At 46.2% G+C, this 26,349-nt stretch overlaps 2 protein-coding genes across 4 annotated transcripts in view; one reads left to right on the top strand and one right to left on the bottom strand.

The window, feature by feature from the left end:
* Positions 1–12,038, top strand: part of Upk1b (uroplakin 1B) — a 34,479-nt gene extending 22,441 nt beyond the window's left edge. Inside the window, exons 7-8 of the mRNA XM_075962618.1 lie at positions 2,051–2,134; positions 5,935–12,038. Coding sequence (XP_075818733.1) covers positions 2,051–2,134; positions 5,935–5,985 — 135 coding nt within the window. The 3' untranslated portion in view covers positions 5,986–12,038. The remainder of the gene's footprint in view (positions 1–2,050; positions 2,135–5,934) is intronic.
* Positions 12,030–26,349, bottom strand: part of B4galt4 (beta-1,4-galactosyltransferase 4) — a 27,754-nt gene continuing 13,434 nt past the window's right edge. For all 3 annotated transcript variants that reach the window (XM_075962608.1, XM_075962601.1, XM_075962593.1), the window contains exons 5-8: positions 25,383–25,570; positions 18,744–18,866; positions 15,503–15,607; positions 12,030–12,947 (exon numbers count right to left, since the gene is read on the bottom strand). In XM_075962608.1, coding sequence (XP_075818723.1) covers positions 12,815–12,947; positions 15,503–15,607; positions 18,744–18,866; positions 25,383–25,570 — 549 coding nt within the window. In that variant the 3' untranslated portion in view covers positions 12,030–12,814. The remainder of the gene's footprint in view (positions 12,948–15,502; positions 15,608–18,743; positions 18,867–25,382; positions 25,571–26,349) is intronic.

Raw genomic sequence — 26,349 nt, 5'->3', positions numbered from 1 at the left:
CCCAATAAAATGATTAGCCTCCTGAAAACTCACTAATGAGATGAAAAATTGTGGATTTTGACTGTGAATTCCACAAAGACAAGAGTCCTTTCTGTCTTGCTCCAGCTAAGTGCCCAACTCAGAGCCCAGGACCTGGTGTAAACTGGCTTTTACATATAATGTTAGATTAATGATTACCTCCCAAGCTTTTCAAGAGAATGAGAGTGTTCTGTGTTTTCCGAGTGGAGACTGTGATCATTACTTTCATTAAGTCTGTTTCTTGTTTGTTCTTTCATTTATTCATTCATTCATTCATTCATTTAAGATAGGTCGGCATTCTGTAGCTCAGGCTGACCTTGAATTTATAACCCTCTTGCCTAAACTTCCTGAATGCTGGGGTTACAAACTCTCGTTCTGTAAATTATTATTAGGTACCTGCTAGATACTAGGCACTCATTCTAGGTTCTCGAAGGCAACAATTAACATGATAAACCCTCTGCCTTTGTGGAGGCTGCAATCTGTTATAGACAACAAATAAGGAACACACTGCACACAAGCGCGCAGGTTCCTGGCTGTGGGGTGCCCGAAGCAGACATAAAGCGGTATCGGTAAATGGAACATGATGAAGAAAACCGCCTTCTCTGTGGCTGTCCAGAAAGCCTTTGTTGAGATGACATCTCAGAGACCTGAGTTATGTGAGGAGAGGGGGAGCTGGAGTGTTAAGGGAACACTTCTCTGCCCATGCAAATCCTGGAGCATTCTTAGCACCTTGGAGGGGCATCAAGAAGACAAGCCTTACAAGGCTAGAGCAGTTGGGAGATGTCTAGAAGGGATGGGTAAACCTCTGTCTAGTGAGTGGGCTCAGATGCGCTAGGCCCTGGCCTCTGATGAGCTGACTCAGTACCACAGGAGGACGCCCATGCACGCTCTTCTTGGAGGGGACTTAGCCCTCAAGTGAGGCCCTGAAGGGGCAGAGCAGTACGAGGAAAAAGACTCAGGAGTGCTTGCATTTGTGATACTTTTAAATAGACCCTAAAGGATTTGCTTAAGGTTAAATATTGGAGAAAGAAATTAAGGAAAATTCCAGGAGGTTTTATTGGCCATCCTGAAATGTAATGAAGTCAGGAGGGAACTATTGAAGCATCAGGGTAGAAAACAGCATGCGTGTGGCTTAAGGAAGGGGGACGCTGAGTCATGGAACACGGAACATGAAGTGCACAGTTGTAGCTGCTGGGTAGAACATGATTCATAAAAGCCCAGAGACAGATACTGGGGTTCAACCTGAAAGTCAGAAAAGCAAAGCAGCCAGCCACTGGCTCTTACCTCGACCTAGATCTGAAATGGTGATCCTGCCTCCTGGAATCTCAGAATGAGACTGTGTGTGAAAGCTGTCTCCTCCTGTCTTATATCCCTCCCTCGGGCTAGTATTAAAAGCATGCATTACTACCACCGGTTTCTATGGCAAACTAGTGTGGCTACTGGGATTAACGGTGCGTGTCACCATGGCCTGGTATGCAAGGCTGACCAGTGGGGCTGTTTGACTCTCTGTTCTTCAGGCAAGCTTTATTTATTAAAAAAAAAAAGAAAGAGGGCCGGGCGGTGGTGGCGCACGCCTTTAATCCCAGCACTCGGGAGGCAGAGGCATGCGGATATCTGGGAGTTCGAGGCCAGCCTGGTCTACAAGAGCTAGTTCCAGGACCGGCACCAAAGCTACAGAGAAACCCTGTCTCAAAAAGCCAAAAAAAAAAAAAAAAAAAGAAAGAAAGAAAGAAAGAAAGAAAGAAAAAAGAAAAGAAAAGAAAAGAAAAAGAAATATCACTACAGCTGGGTGTGGCCTAAACCTCATGGCCAACCTAGAATAGTTGCTGAAATTTGCAGACAAATCCAGCACACTTGCCTCTGGACTTTTTGGGGCATGGAATCTGCCTGGAATAATTTCCTGCATGATCCCTGTGATCCCTAAGGTTATGGCAAAGTTACTCAGATGGTTGTCAGCTATTAATCTGACAGCATCGATTCTTATCTCTGCTCTATGCTCCCCACATTAATGTAGCTCATGCCATCTTCCCAGGGCTGCTATGACCTGATCTCTGGACCATTGGACCGGCATGCCTGGGGAGTTGCCTGGTTTGGGTTTGCCATCCTCTGCTGGACTGTGAGTATCCTCAGCACATTTTTTTTAAAATATATATTTCAGAAAGGGGCAATAATGAGAGACCTTGAGATGATTCCTGGTTATATCAACTAACCTAAAAAGTCTGGAAGCCAAGTCTTGCAGCTAAGAGAGTCAGGAGACTTCAGGCACCAGACCAAGGACAATGGGGTCCCTTAAGGTGTGGGATGTCAACCTCCCTCCTAGGGAAAGGATGTGCCTACTGTGTAAACCCTTCCTCTGGCTGCCCCAGATGAACCCCGCTAGGCTTCTTAGTGAGCTCCAGCCGTGTTCCACACTGTGTAACTCATCACAACCAGACTTCAAGGCCCCTCCTGTCACCTCTCTGGACAGCTCCTGAGGCCTGACCTCAGCTGTCTAGCTCTTTCAACAGCCTGATCACTTCCTGCTGCCTCTGTGAGGTCAGAGTGAGGTCAGAGCTCTGGCTCGCAGCCCTGACTGCACAGGGAAACCTCCTAGACGAGGCGGAGCTGGTGTGCAGCCCTCTGTGCCTACTCAGTGGAAGCTATGGCTGGGCTTGGGAACTTTGTTTTATTTTGCTTGTGTTTGTATCTTGATTTGGTAATTTTTTTCTAGATGATTGTAAATTTCTGTCACAGCTGAGAACCATTACATTCAGGAAAGAATAGCAGAGTTTGATTACTATTGAACACCTTGAGATATGTAAAGAATTTAAAAAAAAAAGCTATTTTTCTCTGGGACCAGTGTCTACTGACATTTACTTCCACTAGGTATAGTGACTGAAAAAATTAAATAGTTATTAATTTGTTTTAAAATAAGATAATAAGCCAATTGCAAGTTCATATAGCAACATAATCCTAAATTAGGAATTATAGAAAAATAATAACTATTTTGCAAAATGAAAAATTTGTGAAGTATTGCATGTTCCTCCAATCCTGTCGAGGTCTGGCTTCCTAAAAGAAGCCGAGCCTGTCACAGGTGCTATGCTAACATTCACCAGCGCTGAAGGACTAGAAGGAAGGAGGTCCTTCATAACAGTGTGCAATTAAGAACAGGAATATTCTGGCAATCTTATTGAAGGTGAATAACCTGAATATTGCTTTGAGACTATGTGCCCTTCTCTATGAGCTTCTTGGAGATAAATTGCAGTATGGATCTGAAACTAGATTAATGAAGAACTTTCTATACTATTTGCATGATCTCCGACCTGTACCTAAGCCTATAACATCAGGAACTGGCTGTTTGGGGAAATGCAGCTTCACTGTGTTTCGTAGCACTTGCTGGTGTTTGTTGGTTTCTCTATGTTACACTAGAAGATCATGTTCATCAAGATTGCCACACTGGAAAAGATCTCAGGATTCTACCGAACCCACGAGAGCATGACAATTCTCCAGAGATCTGATTTTTGTTTGACAACTCAAATTCAAGATTGGCATCATACATTGTCAAGTGTTTTCTTTGCAGGAAGACTAATGCTGTAAACTTTGGAGAAAATATCTGCCCAAATATCCAAGCTTAAATAACTGTCGCTTCTTTTATTGACTTTTTTCAAATAAAATTAATATTTCAAGGGGAAAAAAAGTTAAGTCAGTGCATAACCTATTACATAAGTCCTCTCCTTCTGCACAACTATATCTCAGAGATGCCATGGGATTTGGAGCATTCTTATTATGTAGAATATTAAAAAGATGTAAATCAAAGGTCAAAGTACTGTGTGATCAATAGCTTTGGCAGCTCCGTGGAGGACCGTCCCAGATAAACTTCCTGCTTCCTCCTTTCCCCTGGGTGTATAACAGTGCAGGATACAAAGGGAGCTGATGCAAGTCAAGGCCTCTGCCTGGATTTCCCCTGAGGCTTGGCAGTCTGACCTTATTCTGCTTTTGCACCACCAGTGCCCATGGAAAGACACGGAAAGGGCAAATGAAGCCCTTTTCCTTAATTATTCTTGGCCTCTCTGGCCCCTGAAGGGTGTTTGTGTGCTCTGGAAAGGGCTGAGTGAGAGGGTGTAGAATGAGGGAGGGAGAGAAAGCTGTTCCTCCAGGAAGTGCTCCATGGTCACTGTAGGCTCATCTCTGCTGTGAGCCTGCACCAATGACATAGTCAATGCTGCTCGAAGCAGAGAAGCCGCTCTCCTTTGTCCCCCACCCCCGTCCCTAGCACAACAGAGTAAAGGTTCAGTGATTTATTGAATCTATTTTTTTTTTCATTTGGTTTTTCGAGACAGGGTTTCTTTGTAGCTTTGGAGCCTGTCCTAGAACTAGTTCTTGAACTCACAAAGATCCGCCTTCCTCTGCCTCCCGAGTGCTGGGATTAAAGGCGTGCGCCACCATGGCCCGGCTTATTGAATCAATTTTAATGAAAACGGGGAAGTGTCTGTTTGTGCTGTACTACCAGGAATTAGAGGACATTTAAAGTCATCTAAGGGTCATGGGGTTACTAACTGTACACAGGTATCAAATTCTCAATTATAAATACTGCTAATTTCCTGAAAATCAGTAGCAGGGGATAAGAATTAGAGATATTGAGGGTCTGCTATGGATGAGACATCATGCCAACTAGTCTTCATATGAGACCCCCTCAAGAACAGCAGTCGGTCTGCCCAACCAAGAAGCACACTTGAGAAGAACTCCTAGGCATAGCCAGTTCACTTCTGCTCACAGAGAGCTTTTCAGTTCTCAGCCTCTGGGTAGAGATTCCTTTGTAGGTCGCATATCAGATAGCCTGCATATCAGATATTGACATTATGATTCATAACAGAGAAAACTACAGTCATGAAGTAGCAACAAAATAATTTCATGACTGGGGGTCAGCACAGCCTGAGGAGCTGTACTAAAGGGCTGGGCAGTAGGAAGGTTGAGAAGCACGGCTCTAAGGCCTGTCGGGCTCTGTGTCTTTGGGTTTGTTACTTCGCTGTGCTTCAAGTCCTTCAGAGACATTTGAAAACGCGCCTGGTGCACACAAGTCATAATCAACATCAGGCCCAGTTATAATCCATTGTCTCACCCATAGCTCTAGATCTGAGGTAGAGAGAGAGAAGGGATGAAGTTTATTTTACAGAGACTGGGGCTCAAGGAAGCAAAATGGCATGGCGAGGACCCAAGGAGTAGACGGGAAGCAGCCTGGACATTCCAACTTCACTCCTGAGTGAGAGGCTTAGGTTCTGTGGTATTCTACAGAGGCAGCCATTCAAAGTGGTAGGACTTTTAGAAGGAAGGGCTTTAAGATTAGAAGGAGAATGTGACCCAAATGACTGGAGATCTAATTCTGTTGGGGGAGCACCTCCCAACATGCCCCAAACGCCGATTTACATCCCAGTACAAATAAACCAAGGATGCTTGCCACGCCTATAATTTTAATACTTGGAAATGGAAAGCAGAAGGATCAAAAGTTCAAGGTCATCCTACGCTATATAGCAAGTTCAGGGCTAGCTAGGCTACATGAGACCCCATTTCAAAAAAAATAAACAAATAAATAAAACTTAAAAAGATGATCTATGCAGTTGCTAATGAAACGTGAACGCTGGAGTATTTAGCTTTGATAACAGGAAGGAAGGATTTTCCTAAGGGAGCACTTAAGAACTCAGAGACTACACAGGAAGTGGTGGGCACGTGGGGAATGGAGAAATGGCTCTGAGTGGCCAATTATAAGCAATGCTCTCTCATATGGGATGGACAGAGCAGCAGCTGGCCCCTAAATTACAGCTAGAGACTCCGTGTCACCTAAGTCCACACAAAAGGAATGCCATCGTTTTATATTAAGGTTGATGTTAATTAAGATCCTGTCTTAATCATTTGTTTTCCTTTTTCCCATTTTAATTCTAGTTTTGGGTTCTGCTGGGTACCATGTTCTACTGGAGCAGAATTGAGTACTAAGCACACAGTATCTCCGCCACAACTCCCTCCTCTGGTGACTTTGGACTTGGTGCTGGAACCTGCTATTTCGTCACGTGCTCTCTGTGTGCTCTCCACAGTGACGTATGCGTCTCTCACTCAAATGCCAGCTCCGGTGGAATGGGCTCCTTTTAGGCTCTCGGGCTGCTGCGCTCCTCAACAGAAATGTTTCTCGTCCTTGCCTAACACTCCACAACATATTTATGGACCGTGAGACAGAACATTTGGAGTGAGATAGCTCCATCCCTGTTTATGTTTACTGTGAGGAAACCATGACATTCACAGGAGCCTGCCCCACCACTGCAAGGTCTGTCTGTATTTAGTAGCAAATTTGAGCAACAGGGAGCCCATATTTCTTACTATTTCTTCAACCTTGCAAGATGTGCTTGCCACTGTGTAGACCGAGCAAGGGGAGAAGGGAGACTGCAGAACTCTGTTCTGGTTTGGCGATAACGTCTGTCCACACTGGTGGCACTCCTGACACACCTTCTACCTTTGGATACTTTTTATTCTCTGGGACAGTCCTTGATTTTCATTTAATAAGCCTTCAGACTTCCTTTTCTGTCCCGTGGAGTGACAAGCATTTAGCAGTTTCCTTCTCAGTTAATTGGAAGTACGTAATCTTTAGGGACATTGACACTCCCCACTTTACATCAGCTCAAAGGTTTGAACGTGGCAGTCCAAGCCAGCTCTTAGAACAGGTGATTGAAAGGGACTTTGTTTGCTGTCAAAATAGTTTGGTCCTGAAGGAAGTCCTGACAACTCACCATTGTTTGCTTATCTTTCAATTAAGAAGCCCATAAAATACACTTACTTTCTTTGATTCCACCTGGTAATGCATGAGTCTAACAAAAGAAGAGCCCCAACTGTGGGGGTTAAAGTGGAAGGAGTGGGAGACACACACTTGTGGGTTCCTGCTGACTAGAGCACTGCCACTGTCCACATGGACAGGAAATGGCTGGAATTCTCTCTCCTTTTTCTTTTCTCTCTTGCAACATTGTGCTGTGGAATAATGCTCTAGTATACTGTAAAGATTTGTCATTTAGTTTAATAAAACACTGATTGGCCAGTAGCCAGGCAGGAAGTATAGGCTGGGTGACCAGACTAGGAGAATTCTGGGAAGAGGAAAGGCAGAGAAATGCAGTCACCAGCCAGACTGAAAAGCAGGATGAGAATGTTGCACTAGGTTTGTGTTTAGCCATATGGCTAAACATAGACAAAAAGTATGGGTTAATTAAAGTTGTAAGAGCTAGTTAATAATAAGCTTGAGCTAGCAGGCCAAACAGTTTATAATTAATATAAGCTTCTGTGAGTTTATTTGGGACTGAACGGCTGCAGAACTGAGCAGGACAGAAACTTTTGTCTACAACATTGTCCTTTGAAGTCATTGCTCCACTAGGAAGCAATGAGTGATGCCAACAGCTCAACTGTGTTCCTTATGCAGAAAACACACCCATCACTTAGAAACAGTCAGCGTAGGCATGAAGGTCCTGCCTCCCCAGCTCCCTGTGGTTAGGCAGAACACTGGAGAGGAAGAGCAATCAGAGAAGAGAAGTGGACTCCCTTGCAGCAGAAGCCCGCTCTCTGATCCCCAGCACAGCTTGCCTCCAACTTTCCACCTGGCTTTGTCTCTTCTGAAGAAGGCATCACTCTGTGCCTGCTAGGTGAGCACTCTACCCACTTAGCTGTATCCCTACGTCCTGGTGCCCATTGCTTTCCACCATTAACTAGATTTTCCACTGGGCTCCACTGGCTGAGTGGTTCCCACCCAACCTTACTTCTGCCTTCCCTTCCAGAGATTTATGCTTCAAAATGTTTTCTGTTACAAAACCCTCATTTCTTTGTGACTGGATCTTAGCCTCAAAAGCACAGTAAGGAAGTTCCATTACCCACAGGAACAGGTTTTGATCCTTCCCAAACCAAGGAAGGATGGTGAGCCCAGCCACCCCAGTGATAGAGAGGGACAAGGCTTCATCTCCCCCTGCAGTGTTCTGCCATTCCCAAGCCTGAGCTGTGACTACTGCCACCACTCCCTTTAGGTCACCCAGCAATTTCTTCATAGAATCCCACTTCCATTCCTGCCTCTTTCCCTCGTGCCCCTGACTTCCTTCTCTTCTTCAAGGCCTGGAACTGGAAATAGGGTGGGGAGGTGGAAGGCTGTTGTCCTTGAGAGTCACCCAGACATGATTTCTGTGAAACCTTCCTTTCTCAGTTATTAGCTTGCCCACCAATTATCACTGAAACCCAAACCAGTCAGGCTAACTCTGGGGCAAGTTTGACTGAGTGCAACACGGAAAAATCAACCTGTCTCTGGTTGGCCTCATCCTTAAGCTGTGGCAGCCTGATTAAATTTAACATTTCAAAGTCCTGGAACCAGAATAAAGAATCTGCTTCTGTCTGAACAGCAGAACAGATGCATTCCAGCTATTCATAGGTAGCATTACAAACTTGAAAAACTACTGTCCCATCTAACCCCGCCCCTACCTGTCTGATTGACAAGAAGTGCTGTGGTTGGGGGTGGGGTTAGAAACTAGCCACTAACCTGACTTCTTACTGTAAAGGATTGCTTTCCATGGAATCTCCCTTCTCTTTCTTGCTTCGCCTCACTTGGCTTCTTATCCACTCCTGGACAAGCTAGGGAACAGACAGCAACCACCAGATAACCAGCTGAGTCCGGTTTCATACATGTTTATCTGGAGGATCAAGTGGTCATGTCCAACAAAGAGAGCCAGAATGGTCTTAACCAGTAGTCCTTAACCTTATTAATGTAGCCACTCTTTAATACAGTCCCTCATGATCGTGGTATTCGCAACCATAAAATTTTCCATTGCTAACTCATAACTGTAATTTTACTACTGTTATGAATCATAATGTAAAGATCTGAAATGCAGGATATCTGATCTGTGACTCCTGTAGTGGTTGAGAACCACTGTCTTAGAGACAGGGAGCATTGTGAACACGTGGGAGATGCTCTCTTCCTCCAGTCCATGGTCCCCATGCCTGGCACAACTGGGCACATGCAGTGCACGCACGTGCGTATACACACACACACACACACACACACACACACACACACACACACACACCTACGTGGTTACTAGAGAGTTAAATTTTAAAAACCAAAGGGTGCGGTTCAGTTGTACATCATTTCCCAGCATGTGTGAGGCACGGTACCATAAAAACATAAAACAAACAAAAATATGACAGAGGAGAGATGGGTCAGTGACTCGGAGAGCTTGCTGCTCTCACAGAAGACTTGGGTTTGGTTTCCAGCATTCACATCAGGGCCTCACAACAGACTGTACAAGGGATCTGATGCTCTCTTCTGGCCTCTGTGGTCACCCACATTTATGTACACACACACACACACACACACACATTTAAACACTCACACGCACATACATACACAGTCTTTTCTTAAAGAGAAAGTTTACACAGGATAAGCATTCACTTGTGTTCTACCGTTCACTGACTTTCTAAACCCCCAAACTACACACTTACACATGCACACTCAAGGCTGAAGATTTATCAGCGTTCTCAGCCGTTGTCAACGGACCCTTTGTCTATTCGGGTGCGCTCCCTGAAGGGGGGACCTCTGAGCCACTCACATGAGTGCATTTTGGAGACCTGTCTGACTCTCTCAGCAGACATAAGTGCTCCCTATCCTGCAAACGATACAAGTGCTACAGTTTAAACTATCTTGGCAAGCGAGAACTTGAGACTTTCCTAATATTTTCCATCTTATAGCACACATCGATGGCTCTGGGCAGGGACTGTGCTTCTGTCAGACCTGGGGAAAAGTGGAAAATATGAGTCTGGCAGAAAATGACTTTCATCTCCTTCAAGAGTCCACTCCAAGAAACTTCTCCTCCTGGGGTATAGGAGGAAGTGTGAGGTGGTTCAGAGCCAAATAACTAGGGGAGGAGAGGAGATGAATGCTTGAAAGTCATTTTGGGGGTTCAGAAGATACCAAATCTCAGTAGGGGTCGCAACAGAATAGAGATTCAGGAAAGCTACCCCCAAAGAAAGAAGCCCTGTTGAAGACAATGTGGAATAGCAGTTTTATAGTCCGATGACTTGAGTCTGGGCTTGACCCAGCTTTTGCTCCACTGTGAGATCTCTAGCAACTGCCTGTCTGTTCTGGGTCTCCACCCCTTCCCTTAGCCCTCTAATCCCAGGAAATTGTATAAAAACATTACAACCTGTGAGCACCATAAAAAATGAGCACTAGCCCAAGTAATTTTTAAAACAACAATTTAAACCTTGCAAGGGCCACTCATGGCCATGGGGAGTGTCAATGTCCAAACAGCCAGCGCTCATATGGTTCTTGGCAGGCACGGTGTGCTGGCATATCTACCTTCAACATCCAGAATGTGTGATGCTATGGCATGGACTGTGACCGAATACATACGCAGGAACTGGGAGCTGGCTCCTTTGGCCAGCCAGGGAGGCGTAGATGATAGCAATTAGCAAGTAGGTAGTCCAGAGCTCCAGCCCTCGGTGGGCCTTGGACTACCTGCAGGAGTCACATGGCACAGGGGTGGCATGAGGGTCCCACAAGATTATCTTGCACCTGAAGACGTTTTGGAACAAGTCATTGAGATGACCTGTCCATTTCCCTGGTTGAAAGAACTAGCTGAAGAAGTGCCAGAGGTGTATTTCAACGGTTTCCAACATTTTGTTAATGCAGATTGCCTATGACCAACAACAAAAGTCAGGGAGTTTCTATATGGCATTCACTATGTTCTTCTCTTAAAAAAAAAAAAACTGAGTCTCACCAGGGGTGGGGGGGGTGCACACCTTTAATCCCAGCACTAGGGAGGCAGAGGCAGGTGGATCTCGGTGAGTTCGAGGCCAGCCTGATCTAACAAGCAAGTTCCAGGACAGCCAAGACTGTTACACAGAGAAATCCTGTCTCAAAAAAACAAAACCAAACCAAACCAAACAAAAAAACCAAGAAACTGAGTCTCAAATCCCCTGACACACCACTCTTTCCTGTTACCCTCCCCAACCAGTTTCAGAGACCCTGTGCCTCTGCAGAAAGAAAGGAGTGGGAGGAGCTCTCTCACTAGCATAGGCCACTACCAAATCTCCCAAGAATACAACTCCCTTTGTAAGGTTTGGCACGAAAACAGGAAAACCATGAGTATGATTTTGCTAAACAAAGAAAAAAATGCAGTTTTTACTTCCTATGCAGAGTTATTGATAAACCAGACTAGCCCTAAGCAAACCTGCCAAGCTTATTAAAAACAAAAAAGTTCCTTCAAATTCTTCTTCCTCCTTTGGTGGTGTTCACTCCAAACCCTCCTTGATTCCTCATCCTGTCTGGCAGGATTAGGTATTCTTTCTACTTACCAACTGAGTCTAGTGGCGATGGGGTCACGTAATGATGATGGACTGAGGCCCGGGACACAGCCACACAACACTTAACATCTGTGTTAATTACTTGTCCACTTATCCACCTAATCAAATGAAATAATTACTACTCTTCTGACTGAAAAACAGAATGGCTTCTTCTGTCTTCCTTTCATTACCCTGCCCCCTTTGCCCTGCCCTACGAAGCTCGGCGGTGCTGGGACCTTCTCTCTCAAATTGCTCTGGTTTCCACGCCAACACCACACCCACAACATTACTCCAGATGGGGGTGGGGGGACTGTCCCTAGCACTAACCAGCCAGGAGCACTCCCAAAGCCCTGCAGTTTCCACTTCTGACTGTGGGAAGGACACACAGAGGAATAAAAACAGTAAGAATTCAGAGAGGCCCGAGACTAAAACTGAGACGTGGCTTGCTGCAGTTGGCTGCGGAGGCCAGAGGCCTAGGGTCCCCTGAAGCTGGCAGTTGTAAGTTCCCCCTCAAGGGAGTGCTGGGAGCCAAATTCAAGTCCTCTGCAAGAGCAGTACATGCTCTTAACTGCTGAGATATCTCCAGTCCACTGCTTGGTTCTTAAGATGTTTAAAATCAGAAGTGCTGAACTGAATAAACCTTTGGTCTATACGAACAGTAAAAAAGAAGACCAAGAGCCAGAAGCATTTTCATGTTTTACTACAGAGGTACTCTAGAGATGTATTATCAGTCATGATGTAGCTTATAAACTGTTCATTCATATCCTATGTGTACAAAATCATTTTATAAAAAATGCTTTAAAAACTAGGAGAGAGTGTTCTCTGGTGGGCTCTTGCTGGCAAGTGCCTCTGAAGAGACTGGTACATTCAAGGTCGGGTGGCCACAGGCTGGAAGGTGTTTCGGATGAGGAAGCAAACAACATGGAGGCTGGGGGCCACACTCCCCCTTCATCACCTCTTCATTGCTGGGTTCGTGGGGTTTGATTGCTGACTTTGCTCCGCTCCTCTATGGCCTTCTCATCCGGAATCCACCGCTTCTCAGATGGCCACATAGGATACACGCGTGACAGAAACACATCTTAGTACCTTTCTATCTCTGGCCTAGCAGTTCTGGCTCTCTAAGACACACGGGGATTTTGTTCCCCACTCTTTAATCCCCTGATGCTTTGCTGGAGTCGATCCTTCAAGGACACGGCTCCCAGGTAGCCTTCATTGCATCCTTTTATCTTTAGTCCGTCGAGTATGTGCGTTACACTTCACTGCTGGGATCAGAACAACTAGGAAAGCTGTCTTGTCATGACAGCTCTACATTCCCCATGACCAGGAGAGTGGCAGAGAAAACACAAAATGGAAAAGTCCGGCCTAATAATTATCTGGAACGAGTCCTTAGTGTGCGCTACTATAGAAGTCTCTAGGCCAAAATTATGACAAGTTATCACTTCTCCTGAACCCCATCCAAAGATCCAGGTCACACACCAGTCCAGAAGTCCACTGTGACGTTGATATATAAAGGATTGTGTTCCACAGAGATTAATCTGTAAGAACAACTTGATAGGCCATCTGTTTTCCAGACTCGTGACATCTGGTTTAACAGCTTCATCCTAAGATAAAAAGAGCAGATGAGAATTATTAAAAAGAGAGAGAGAGAGAGAAGGCAGCACTGCCTCTCCACTGCTTTTTGTCCTGCTCCAAAGTGTAGCACAAGTAGTTTTACAATTTACCATCCCTGTTGAGTTCCCATCACACACACACACACACACACAAAAAGTGTTTTCCTTACTCATTAGACATTAATGACAGCCAAGTATTTGTGGATTGACCTCTACACAGGGCCCTGGACCAATAGAGGACATTGCCTCCAGTGGGTCCATCTATAGCACAGAGGGGTTACCAGAACCACTGATAGAAAAGGGAACAGGTTCTTGGGTGAGCATCAAGGGATCTCTGCTCATTCCACTACTGCAAGAAGAAAGCTGTCTATAGACAGAAGGGTGCATAGCTGTCATCCGAGTCTCAAAACTAGCGTGTGCGTGCATATGCGCAGGAGGATAGATTAAGGGGCACCTTATTTCATGAGAGTCTAGGGAGAGACATCGAGAAGGCCAGTTTCACAGAGGCTTAAAGACATGACATTCATGAAGGGAAAAAGGAGAGACAGGATGCTCTAAAGCAAAGACTACCAGACCACTCGGGCAAGGGGCACAGACCGACAAAAGAACAGCTCACATTTGAGGAAGGATAATCCACCCCTGTGGCTGGACTGGAGCAATGGGGTGGAAAGGGAGCACTGAATTGTTCTCTAGGAGCTCAGCCGTGACAATGACAACATGGGTGGAGAGCAGAGGCACACTGCTGAGCTGTATAACGTCAAAGAAGGAACAAATACAGTAGGATTCACTGGCACACAGTTGAAATCGTGCAAAAACTAATTTCTGTAAACCAAGAAACAGCCCAAAGAATTAGCATTACGACAAATAATTATCACAAAGTTCAGCAAAATGTCACCTAGGTCAGCGGTGAGTGTGAAGAGGAGGGTGTGGGTTTAGAGAGGCCACACGGACATACCTAAGGGGTCCGCCTGGGTATCAAGATAGCTCACGCTTGCCATGCAATTTGTAAGTATTCTCTTGTAAATATTAAATAACAAACACAAAAATGCTCAGTTATTGACTGATAAAGACTGGAATGACAGAAAAGTCTATTCTTTTGAAACTGTCACCTCTAACAAAAGAGCTAAAAGACTATTTAACACCATTTTAACATACAGAACTAATACGAGGGCAAAAAAATGCTTGAATACAGCTTTTCATCAAGGGAAAAGACTCAGAATAAAAAACATAAATTTTTCCATCAAGGCCACAATGTGTTTATCTGCTGGAGTTCCTTCGTGAAAGGGCCAGAGCTAGGCAGGACAGAACAGGGCCAAGTAGGCCATCACCCCTGTCCAGAGCCCAGAGCAGGAAGCTCTCAAGGATGGTGGTGGCTACATCCTCAGGACTTGGGAGCCAGCTTGGAATGTTCCACCTTGACAGATTCGAGAGGACTTTCTTATCCAGAACATGAACTACAAATTGAAGGATGCTCAGGGATACCAGGTTACTATTCTGGAAAACAACTCATCAGTGCGGGGCTCTCACCCTTCAGGCTGCCCTGCACATAGAAACTATACCTCAAGGTACTCAAACAGCTAAAGAGACTATGAAGATGGGATGGTAGAATCAGGATATCACAGCTTTGCAACCCTTGATTTAAGCGATGAGCAACAGGTGCTAAAAACAAAGTCACCAGATAAAGATAGGATGAGATATCTCAAAATGAAAAGATCAGGCTGTCAATGCCCACGTCACAGAACAATCCTGACACCAAACCTGCCCTCCTAGTTTATAAAAAAAATTAAAATAAAATAATAATATAATAAAGTAGAGGTCACAGGAACACATCAAATCTCCAGATGAAAATTAGCAAAAATTTATAAAAGGAGTGATTTTGAAACTGTTGGATAAGTAGCCTAGTATGTTCAACAATAAACTGCAAAATAAGAAAGAGAAAAAGTAGGGAATGGGGATATGTACTCAGAGGTGAGACAGCTGGGGTCACTTGAGGCTAAAGGGGACTACGTGGACAGTGAAACCCTGTCTCCAAAAAGAATCAAAGGAGAACTCAAGCCGAAGAGATCATCCTGACAATAACGTGGACCTTGTTTATTTATCACACTGAACAAACCGACATGCTTTCTTTTTTAAAGGTCCTTATTAGACAATCAGGGAATCCTAAAAGATGATTGGACATGTGGTGACGTAATGAAGTACCTCATTAGTCTTATTTTAGGCAGAGAGCAGTACTATGGTTCTTCTTACAGGACTTTTTATATTTTAAGGATGCATGTGAAAATACGTACACAGACGCTATGAAAAAGAATCCAGTAGGACAGAAGGAAAACTCCAGAAGGAAAAAGTGGGACAGAAGCCAGGAGTTCACGATCGTAGAAATAAGGGGTTTATGTTCTATTCTCCCTTATTTGGGTTCTGCTTTAAAAGCTCCTTTATCAAAAGTTTTAACAAGGTAAACGGACTTATGTGGTCAGTTCAGCCTGGTGTGTTGGCCACACAAGAGACTCAGCACCCCGCCGGAGCCAGGTGGGGCCTCCAGAGCTTACCGGTCCACATTCACCTCGTTGCCCTTGTCTCTGGTGTGGAAGATCATAGTGTATTTGCCCACATCGGGATCAGGCCGGGAGATTTTCATTTTGTGGAGCTCAACCCTAGAAAAATAACAAGGTTTATTTTGAGATCTAGCCCATCTCTTTACCATTAAACACTTAAAAAGAATTACCTACAATTAAAAACAAAAATCACACACGCACAAACACACAGAGGTGGCTGGAAAACAGTGTGATCCTACTCACAGCCACGATGAGACTAGTCACTGTGCTCTGAAACCAACGTGCCACCAGACACTCGGCAGGAATTAGCAAACAGTACATCCTATAACCCTATGCGATTGCTAAAACACGTCGCAAAAATTTCAGTGTCCTATTTTAGAAAAAGATCATCCAAACACTAAAAGCAGCTTCGAATGGTAACATACACCTGTAGCTCCAGCAGACTGAGTGGAGATGCTGGCCAGAAGCAGGAGGTGCTGGGAGAAACCAAGGCTAGCCTAAGCCTCACAGTGAGTTCCAAGCTGATGCGAAATGCGGGTGAGACCCTATCTCACACACAAAGAAATGATATTTAGCACTCACTAGTGGAGAAACGCCAATCTGTAGTTAATTGTTTTTAAAAAGAAGAAACCTGATAAAAATGTTAATTTTAATGCCTTTCAAAGGGCAAGACCATCAAGTCTGTCAGACTCTAATTAATAATGCTGTCTGGTCACAAGGAAAGGAAGGACTGTGTAGAACTGTATTCTTTAAAGCCACAAACCGAGGTTCAGTCTCAGCTCTGTAACTGACAAGTGTGTTGATCAGCTCATCCCACCAGACCTCAGCCTTACCTAGAAGTGAGGCTGGTAGCATAGAGTACACATTTCAAAGGCTCAGGTAACAGGATTCCCTGGAATGCACTTTGCAGACGCAATGCACTCTATAGGAGCACAGATGATGTGCTCAACCTTAGCAAATCTCAGCCGGTGTTACATCCCGCCCTTCCTGGGGTATCCAGTGCACGAATGGAGATCTGTTCTGCAGACCATGATGTTCCCATGGAAGCAGGACAGAAGGACAGAAAAGCAAAGGGACATGAGAAGAGGAAGAACCCCCTCACCCTGGGATCTAGCTGCCTTTCCTGCAGGCAGAAAGGAAATTTCAGCGCTGCTGATAAGGCCAACATTGTCTACAGAGATAATGCAGGGTTTTCCTACAGACACCTCAAACTTCAGTGCTAAAGACAACAGTGTCTGCCTGGGCCAGAATGTTTATAGCCTTGAGTTTTTCCATGGTAGCAGGCCTCTCTCATCCCGAAAGCTAAATAACCCATCTCCTGAAACAACATTCCAATTTCATTTAAAAAGGAAATTCTGGGAGAGAAATGAGCAAGTCAGCTCATAGATTTTTAAACTCTACTCAAGCATTAAGTGCTGCGTAATCTTTAAACCTTGTTGTGGGTCTGGAAAGATGGCTCCGTGGTTAAAAGCACTGGTGGCCCTTCCAGAGGACCTGAGTTCAATCCTCAGCACCCACTTAGTGAGCACCCACTGGCTCACTACCTGATGCCAGTCCCAGGCGGATTCCGACGCCCTCTTCTGGCCTCCACAGGCACTGCATGTACGTGGTGCACAGACATGTCTGCGCAAACAAAACACTCATATATGTAAAATAAAAATTAAAGATTAAAAAAATTCTTAAGCCTTGTAATTTATACCCTTTAAACAATCTAGAAGTGCACGGGATCAAAGGTGTGTGCATTTGTGTGCATGTGCTTGCACACGTGAGACAATAGAGAAGCCCACACCTACACATGGGTGTGTCTTATTCTTTCCCCCCAAAAAACCCTCTATTTATATGAACACCTGCACCTAATCTATATTAAGAACACCTTTAAATAAATTCCAATTCTGCTTTCTACTGACTTGTCCTGAAGCTCTTTTCTACAGCAAGCAGAGAGCTCCGAAGAGAACACTGAGGCTGCTGAAGGCCGCAAGCCTACCACTGCTGACACAAAAGGGAACCAAAACCAAGGGGTTCCCTCTCCCTTACAACTGAGGAACAGCAGGAAATGAGACAGCATGGGTAGGTAGCCATAGCAACAGTCTACTGTTCTCTCCAGCTAGGTGGGGCAAGGGACCTGGGAGAGAAAAGAGAGCTGGCTCCCTCTAACCAGTTCTGTCCCTACCCTGAAGCCAACCATCTATGGATTGTGATTGCTGAGGGGCTGAACAACAGGGTGTCCTTATGTAGGAAAATCTCCCTTTTCAGAAACAAGGCAAAGGCTCTCTGCCCACTGGGAACAAGACTAACCAGCATGAGGCCTTAGCTCCTTCCCACAAGCCCAGTGGGAATTTGCTAGTCACATGTCTATTAATTCAGAACTACAGCTGAGAACATACTCTCCAAGAGGCAGTGGGGATGGGAAGAGGAAAAGGTCCCCTGGCTGCCAGGAGGTCCCCTTGTGATGCTAAGAACTCTGACATATGGGCCATAGGCTTTTGAACAGTAATTTCTGAGTAATGGGAATGCCTTTAACCTCCAAGTCACAGAAAAAAAAGGAAGAAAGGGAGGGAGGGAGGGAGGGAGGGAGGGAGGAAGGAAGGAAGGAAGGAAGGAAGGAAGGAAGGAAGGAAGGAAGGAAGGAAGGAAGGAAGGAAAGTTCTGGAGAGGGAACAGGGAACTAAAAGAGGCTAGGCATTCTGGGGAGTTTCTCTCAGTCCTCTAGAGCAGAGAGCTGTCTAAAGGGATCCAGGAGTTATACCAGCAGCCCAGAGTGAGCCTTCCAACTCGGTAGCTCCCACACCGCATAGCTAAAGGACACCCTTGCCTTCTTTGGGGCATATGTCCCCTCCTTAGAGAAGACAGCACTCTGCTCCACATGCTGGGAACAGTGTCAGGGCTCTGGGGGTCTGAGGAAAGCACAGGACTTACAGGCCATTCTCAGAGGGGCAGTCTTACAGACAACCTTAAGTTTGGGCCTTCTCATTCACTAGTGGAACCCAAGGCCCCCACCAACACCTCTGCACGCCACACTCAGCAACAGACCATCCTCCTTGGTTTCTAGGCTCCCAGTGACAATTACAATTTAGGTCATTCTGCCTTCCCTCCATACCCGGCCCTCCCTGTCAGCCCAGCTCTGCAGCCCTATGACCTGCTGGCCTGGAATTCACAGGAGCTACACACAAGCACAGGTTTCCAGAGTCATCACGGATAGCAGAGCCCCATGAAGGCTCCCTTCTCTGCTGTTCACCTGAGTCTGAGGTCATCGTCTTCGCCTCCCCATCCCCAGTAGTTGTTAGAGAATCCATTCACCTTGAAAAACTGTTCTCTGCTGAGGGCAGTAACACCCCCAAAATATTTATTGTAGCGTAACCTGCAGCAAAAGAGGAAGAGAGAAAGGTGGTGACGTTTAGCGCAAGAACCCTCTGTTCCCACAGACACTCCAGCACTCCCCGGCTCTGGGAATGGTACTCCAGGAACACTTGAGGATACACCTCCACCCATTTCGTTCATTTAGTCTTTCTCACGTCTCTCTCCCTGTTCTCCGGGCATTCGATCTGCTATTGATATCACTGAGCAAGATGACCCCACTAAGCAAGGTGACCCCCCACATCCCTGATATTGATAACACTGGTATGCGGAGACCTGTAAGGATACCTGCTCAAATGTCAGTAGAGATTTCATCCCGTATGCCAATCCAACAAATGGTAGCAGCTGCTAGGGGAAACAGGTAGAGAATTCTGAGTAGCATCCATGCTCAGCATGAATGTCATCATAAATTTTTTTTTCACCTCTTTCTCTCTTGGGAGTGAAGCAGTGTGGATCAGGAGACAGACAGTTCCAGGCCATGCTACAAGTGTGCTCACTCTGCAAATCTCCATCTTGCAGTGTTTCCTACCGAAGTCAACACCCCACCCACTGCCCTGAACTCCCGGCTTGGGCAACTGCAGGGAATGCAGTGCCTTTGATGAAAAGTGAGTATGAAGAAAGTAATTTGGTGCTGAGGGAAAGGTGATGAATTATTCTTAGGCTGAATCTAAGATGCTCCTGGGCCTTTTGCCAACAGTAAAAAGATGCAGGGCCCAAGCTCATGAGACACCTGTGGCTACAGATATCGCGGCAGTTGTGAGCACTTGAAGCTCCCAGAGCAGCAGAAATCACAGAAAACAAGAGCGAATAAGAAGACCTGAGCATGCGTGGAACTGCGCTTAAGACTGACACAGGAGAGCGGCAGCTAAAAGCCCAGGGGAAGGATGAGAGATACATCAAGAATCCTCCAGGACACAAGGACTTTTCTGCATTACGGTGATATCAACAAGCAGAGATGAGGCTACCCCTCCCCATAACTGCAGGTGGAGGTCACTGAACGACCAAGGGACCACATGGAGGACTTCTAACCTCAGCCAACTCAGTTCTAAATGGCCGGGGCCAACTGCATACTGATGTCTCCCAGACAAGAAGAAAAACCAAATCCACTGTAGACATCTCCCAACTAACAAGCTGCATCCCCAAGGCTTCTCTGAGGCTGAGGAGTTTCTACAGTCCTAGTGCAAACCCTAGGCATGCCATTATAGAAACAGATTTAGTCATGTTAACCAGATTATAATCAAGGCAAATGTCTCTGGGAAATTTTTATTCTGTCTCGTAGCTCCAATCCGTGGTCAGCTGGCTCCATTGCTTCCAGGCCTGTGGCAAGTGAGAATTTCATGATGGGAAAGGTATGGCCAGGGGAGAAGGCACTAACTTCATGACAGTCAAGACACAAAGATGAGGAAGGGGAGCAGAATAAAATCCACCCCCAAGAACACACTTCAAGTGACTTACTTCCTCCGAGTAGACCCCACCTCTGAAAATACCCATCTCTTTCCATTAATGCTATCAGATCACAAACCCATCAGCTACACCACTGATTAGCTCAGAGTCCTTAGGATCTGTCTCTAGAGATGCCCTTATACGCACTCCTGAGGTACACCCAACTAACTCATTGGCACTTCTCAGTCTAATCAAGTTTGACAACCAAAACTGACTATGACAATTACAAGTGTAAACTTGTGCACCTAAAATTCTGGGAAATTCAAACCTAAAACCAATAAAAAGAAATAAAATATTTAGAACACGGCCATTACTATCATTTTCTAACAGTGACTTATGTCCAAGGTTACCAGACTCTAGTTAATAGGGAAGGGGCTCTTAACTACCAAAAGCAGCAGCTACACCTGGACCCTGTAGATAAAAATATCAGCCCCAGGGACTAGAGAGAAGGCTCAATGAATGGTTAAGAGGTTGCAGAGGTTCTGAGTTAAATTCCCAGCACCCACATGACAACTCACAACTGTCTGTAATTCCAGTTCCAAGGGATCTGACACCCTCACATAGACATACAAGCAGGCAAAACACCAATACACCTTAGGTAAAGAAATAAATTAAAAGGAAAAAAAGAATAAGAAATATCAGTTCCACACAACCTTTCATGCACCAAAGAGCTGTCTCCATGAGAGACCCTGCATGCAGGTCCTGGAGGGGACTGCCAATACCACCATCATGATGGCCGAGGGCACAGTGCCGGCAATGCTATTCCCTCCTAGAGTTCAGAACTGAACAACGCCAGGGTCCTTGAAAGGAATCACTACCACAGCAAGGAGCAGAGCCTGGAAGGACCCAGATCTGCAGAAAAGGTGGGATCTGGTGGTGAGAATCGGTGAGGACAAGCTGGAGCTAAGGAGCACGGAGACCGGAGCTCCTGGGACCAGCTGTGTGTGGAGGAGCAGCAGGTGTGACCAGCTGTGCTGTGGAGGAGCAGCTGTGTGTGGAGGAGCAGCGGGTGGGACCAGCTGTGTGTGGTGGAGCAGCGGATGCCTCTGTGGAGGAGCAGCTGAGTGTGGAGGAACAGCAGGTGCCTCTGTGGAGGAGCAGCTGTGTGTGGAGGAGCAGCTGTGTGTGGAGGAGCAGCTGTGTGTGGAGGAGCAGCTGTGTGTGGAGGAGCAGCTGTGTGTGGAGGAGCAGCTGTGTGTGGAGGAGCAGCGGGTGCCTCTGTGGAGGAGCAGCTGTGTATGGAGGAGCAGCTGTGTGTGGAGGAGCAGCTGTGTGTGGAGGAGCAGCTGTGTGTGGAGAAGCAGCGGGTGGGATAGCTGTGTGTGGAGGAGCAGCGGGTGCCTCTGTGGAGGAGCAACTGTGTATGGAGGAGCAGCTGTGTGTGGAGGAGCAACTGTGTGTGGAGGAGCAGCTGTGTGTGGAGGAGCAGCTGTGTGTGGAGAAGCAGTGGGTGCCTCTGTGGAGGAGCAGCTGTGTGTGGAGGAGCAGCGGGTGCCTCTGTGGAGGAGCAGCTGTGTATGGAGGAGCAGCTGTGTGTGGAGGAGCAACTGTGTGGAGGAGCAGCTGTGTGTGGAGGAGCAGCTGTGTGTGGAGGAGCAGCTGTGTGTGGAGGAGCAGCGGGTGCCTCTGTGGAGGAGCAGCTGTGTGTGGAGGAGCATTGGGTGCGGCCATCTGTGCTGTGGAGGAGCAGCTGTGTGTGGAGGAGCAGCGGGTGGGATAGCTGTGTGTGGAGGAGCAGCGGGTGCCTCTGTGGAGGAGCAGCTGTGTGTGGAGGAGCAGCGGGTGCCTCCAGAGAAAACTAAGAACTATTCTCATCACTGCTGTCAGCAGACAGCTCTACGTTTGCTGACTTTTGCGTTTGGTCCCTTTTCTGGAAAAGGATGTATTTTAACAGGCCCTCAGGTGAGTTTACACACGTGTTTTAAAGGGCTGTTAGGTCCCCAGAAGGAGGAAAATGTCAAACAGTTACAGTGGAGTCCTTGGAGAAAGGGGGCAGGTTCAGGGGAATTCTTGACAGTAAAATTCACCATGAGGCTGAAATACTTGGTTAAGTTCCTTTAACTTCATCACGCCAAAGGTGTGGCAAGTGAAAATATTTCTCGTTGTTTGCTTCGTTTCCACCGTCCAGACCGTTAATGCCCTCTTGTACATTAAGCCACGAATCCATACGGAATGGGCTCCCGCAGCTCAGGCCCTTTCCTGTCCATCCTCACAGAGTGTGAGGCTCTGGGTGGAGCAGGCTGGTGCCGCAGCTGAGCCCAGGTGCCCTTCTCTTTTGCTTCCTTTCCCCTTCCCCTGCTTCAGGAAGCTGTCTCGGCTCTGGGGAAGCTTGATGTGCTCAATCCACACATTAATTCTCTCAGCAAGAATCTTGCCCTTAACTTGCCTGCTTGCAGTGATGCCCACAGCATCCCGGGTCATGTTGTAGACTCTTCCAGTTTTGCCATGATAACACTTAAGGGGCATTCGTTTTCAAACAGTTTCTATTCCCTTGATGTCTACAATACCATCTTTCTTGTAGACTCGCTTATTGTGGCCAAAGGAACAACTCCATGTTTCCTAAAAGTCCTGGAAAGCATATAGCTGATGTCCTTCCACTTTCCCTTGTGTTTGCTATTTTGGCGAGTTACTGGAAGATGCCTGCTATGGTCAAAGGGGGCCAGTGAAGAAGCCTGAGCTGAGTGAGGCTCCATGACACAGTGATACAGACTGAGTGCCTGGAACTGAACTCACCAGCCGCCGGCAGGATTTTGCCCAGGATAGCAAAGTTAGGGAGAGAGAAGACCTACTTTTTCCAGGTCAAAAAAAAAAAAAAAAGGGCATCTGTATGATGGATACAAGAAGACATGAAAAATTAAAGCAATAAAATTTACTTAAGAATGTAAACTCTAATTTTGAACAGATGAAGCTGGGATGCACAGGGCTAGTGTAACTCAGTTGTGGAGAACTTGCATACTGCAAGGGCCTTCTGTTTAACTCCATCAGCATGCGCACACACACACACACACACACACACACACTCCGGTCGGCACGATTTTCAATTTCTAAAAGAGGTTCACAATTTTCCTTGGAGCCTGCATTTACATCAAAAGATAAACATATTCAATTAAGTAAGGGAGACAAAGGCTTGTGGAGTGTCTGGGAATAGCAGCAATGTCTGGTTAGTTGTAAGGATAAGTTAAGCTGCAAGATTCAGGCACAGCCTGTCTCAGCGTGCACAGCATTTGATGGAATCCATGTTGGTGACACCAAAGTGTAAGTCAAAATCAGTTCCCACCAGGAATGGGCAATCGTCTCTGCCCACTGATGGCAAGTTAACACAATGATACAATCAGTCCAAGGCCTGTCCTTAAAATTTGTCAGAAGGAACGGGAAGCTTAAAGCTCAGAGTTAGAGTTGATCCCAATTGGGTGTATGGACTGTTGACACTTCTGCGTTTAAGGAGGGAGCAGAGAGCATCACTGGACCCTTGCCTCTGTTCCCGGTTACTCCTCCCAGCCACGTGTAGGAAATGCCCTAACTGCACACGGCCTTGAGGTCTGGGGAGGTGCTGAGGTACATAGGCTAGGGGAGGTTACCCCAATGGACCACCATCTATGTGGGCACAGGGAAGCTGCCCCTGATGATTGGTGCAGACCTTCCCGAGAGGCTGCTTTAGTAAAGTCACACATCCTCCCGCCAGCAGCTCCTCACCCATGCTCTATAAATAAGCCTAGTAAACAGTTGCTCCTTGGGGTAAACTTCGGTGGGCTCAACTTTGCTTCATCATAGGGACCTCTGTTATAAGAGGTCACTTGTTGGTTCCCAGCTGCTCAGCAGAAACTCTATTATTTAAATCATCAGCTCTAGCTTCTTATTGGCTAACTCTTACATCTTAATTTAACCCATTTCTAGTAATCTATATATCGTCACGTGGTTGTGCCTTACCAAGTAAAGTTCCCAGCGTCTGTCTCCAGTGGGGCAACATGGCTTCTCCCTGACCCCATCTCCTGTCTCCCAACATTCAGTTTAGTTCCTCCCCCCCTCCACTTCCCGCCTACCTAAGTTCTGCCCTATCAACAGGCCAAGGCAGTTTCTTTATTCACCTATAATATTCACAGCACACAGAGGGGAATCCCACATCAGACCTCATAAGTAGGAGGCAGGTGTGAGTTACACTCCTACCCTGACAGACATTCTCATGAGAGTGACAAATGAATTCTCCTAAGTAGTCCAAAGAGAGACACCTAGACTGCAGAAGCAACATGGAAGCGAAGATGTCAAGAGACTCAGTTTCCCTGGGCACTCTATGTGCTCTGGCAGGGTCTCCTCCCACTCTGCCTACCTCACAGTTCAGTTTAGCTTCCTACTGACTTCCTCCCCCTCCCTAACTTAAGTGCTTTCAGCTGTGTTTGCAGATGAACGCATCTCCATAGGCACTTCCGGTCTGAGTAGCTCAGTACTCACCCTGCCTCTTTAACCCGACTTCCTGGCCCCTAGCCTAGTGTCAAAACTACACACATGAACGGCAGGACTTGGAGGAAGGTACAGGGAAGTGCACATGCTATCGGTTTAATTTACCAGAAGTTATCTCAATCCCTATTTCCCTTTGTTATATTTGACTAGGAGCTGGTATAAAATCCAATTAAAACCATTTGTTCCTCTCCTGGGGACAGAAATAGAGAGGGATGAAGGGCTGGTGGCATTTTCCCACGGTGGCTTTGAAGGAAATGGGTTTGTCCTGGATATCCTGGTTCCAAGAAGACTATTAAGGCGCACCCCACGTTTCCCTAGAACTCTGGCAAGCTATCCTAAAAAGAGATAACACGTCCTGCCACAGGTCCTGCAGGGCAAGGCCACCACGATTTGCTATGCTTGGATTACATTCTCCTCTCCTTTCTCTTTGTCTTTGTGCTTCTTGCCAAGGTTGTGGGAGGCCTTTTTGCTTCCTTATTTCATCTTTTCATTGCTGTTAGGCATATTAAGGGAAAATGGGTCATCTCATCTCCCCACCTCCCACCCCTCCCGGTTTTCTCACTCTGGACACATTACAGCCTTGATCACGGTGGAACACCCTGCACAGCCAGAGCGGCCTCACCTGTAGCCAGTGCTGTTCCTGCCAACCACCAGGTGCTTGGGCTGATCGCCACACGTGTAAAGGTTGAAGTCATTCTCCGGCACCAAATCCACGTCGTGGAATATGAAGCAGTCCCAGTTTTCCTCCTTGAGAGCCTCCAGATAGCCCACATTCAGGAGCTTGGCTCGATTAAACTTCTTACTCCCAGTCTATTGAGGATGGAGAGAAAAATGAAAGCGCTCCAGAGATAAGCTCTCCAATGTCCCCCCCCTCACACCCATTTCCGAGTGGTGCATTACCCTTGTTCCTTCACAGGACAACACACACTGGGATCTAACAGATGCAATGATAACAGAAAACAGTTTGGGTTTGGGTTTCACACATAGTTATATTCTGTAATTTAAAAGCATCCCCTTGACTCTGGCAAGGTGAAAATGGAGAATAGTTTGCTTAGAAAGACTAAAAAGTAGGTAGGTTACATGGCAGTATATTTTCTTTGTTTTCGTTTTTGAAATATTCCTCCTTCTGTAGATTAAGCTGGCCTGGAACTCACAGCAATCCTCCTGCCTCAGAATCCCAAATGCTGAGATAACAACATGAACCATCATACCAGATCAGACAAATCTTCGTTTTTAAAAAATTATTTTATTTTTCATTGTGTGTGTGTGTGTGTGTCTACCCATGTGAGAATATGCCACATGAATACAATTAAGTGCCTGTTAAGGTCCAAAGGCATCGGGTCCCCTAGAGCCTAAGTTACAGCAGTCGCGAGTGGCCGGGAGTGAGTGCGAGGAGCCAGACTGGTCCTCTGCCAGAGCACGATGCGTTCTCCACTGCTGAGCGTTCCCCACACCCCACCCCGCACACTTAATACTACAGATGAGCGCACTTACACAGTAACAAGACGGTTTTAAAAATCTAAAAAAAAAAAAACGGAGATGATACATTTTATGTGGTATTTTAGCACAAAAATTAATGTAGTTTAAAA

Source organism: Microtus pennsylvanicus, chromosome 1, assembly GCF_037038515.1.
Source record: "Microtus pennsylvanicus isolate mMicPen1 chromosome 1, mMicPen1.hap1, whole genome shotgun sequence".
NCBI classification, from domain to species: Eukaryota; Metazoa; Chordata; class Mammalia; order Rodentia; family Cricetidae; genus Microtus; species Microtus pennsylvanicus.
Note: the sequence above shows the minus strand (reverse complement) of the source record. Positions and strands in the feature narration are given on the sequence as shown.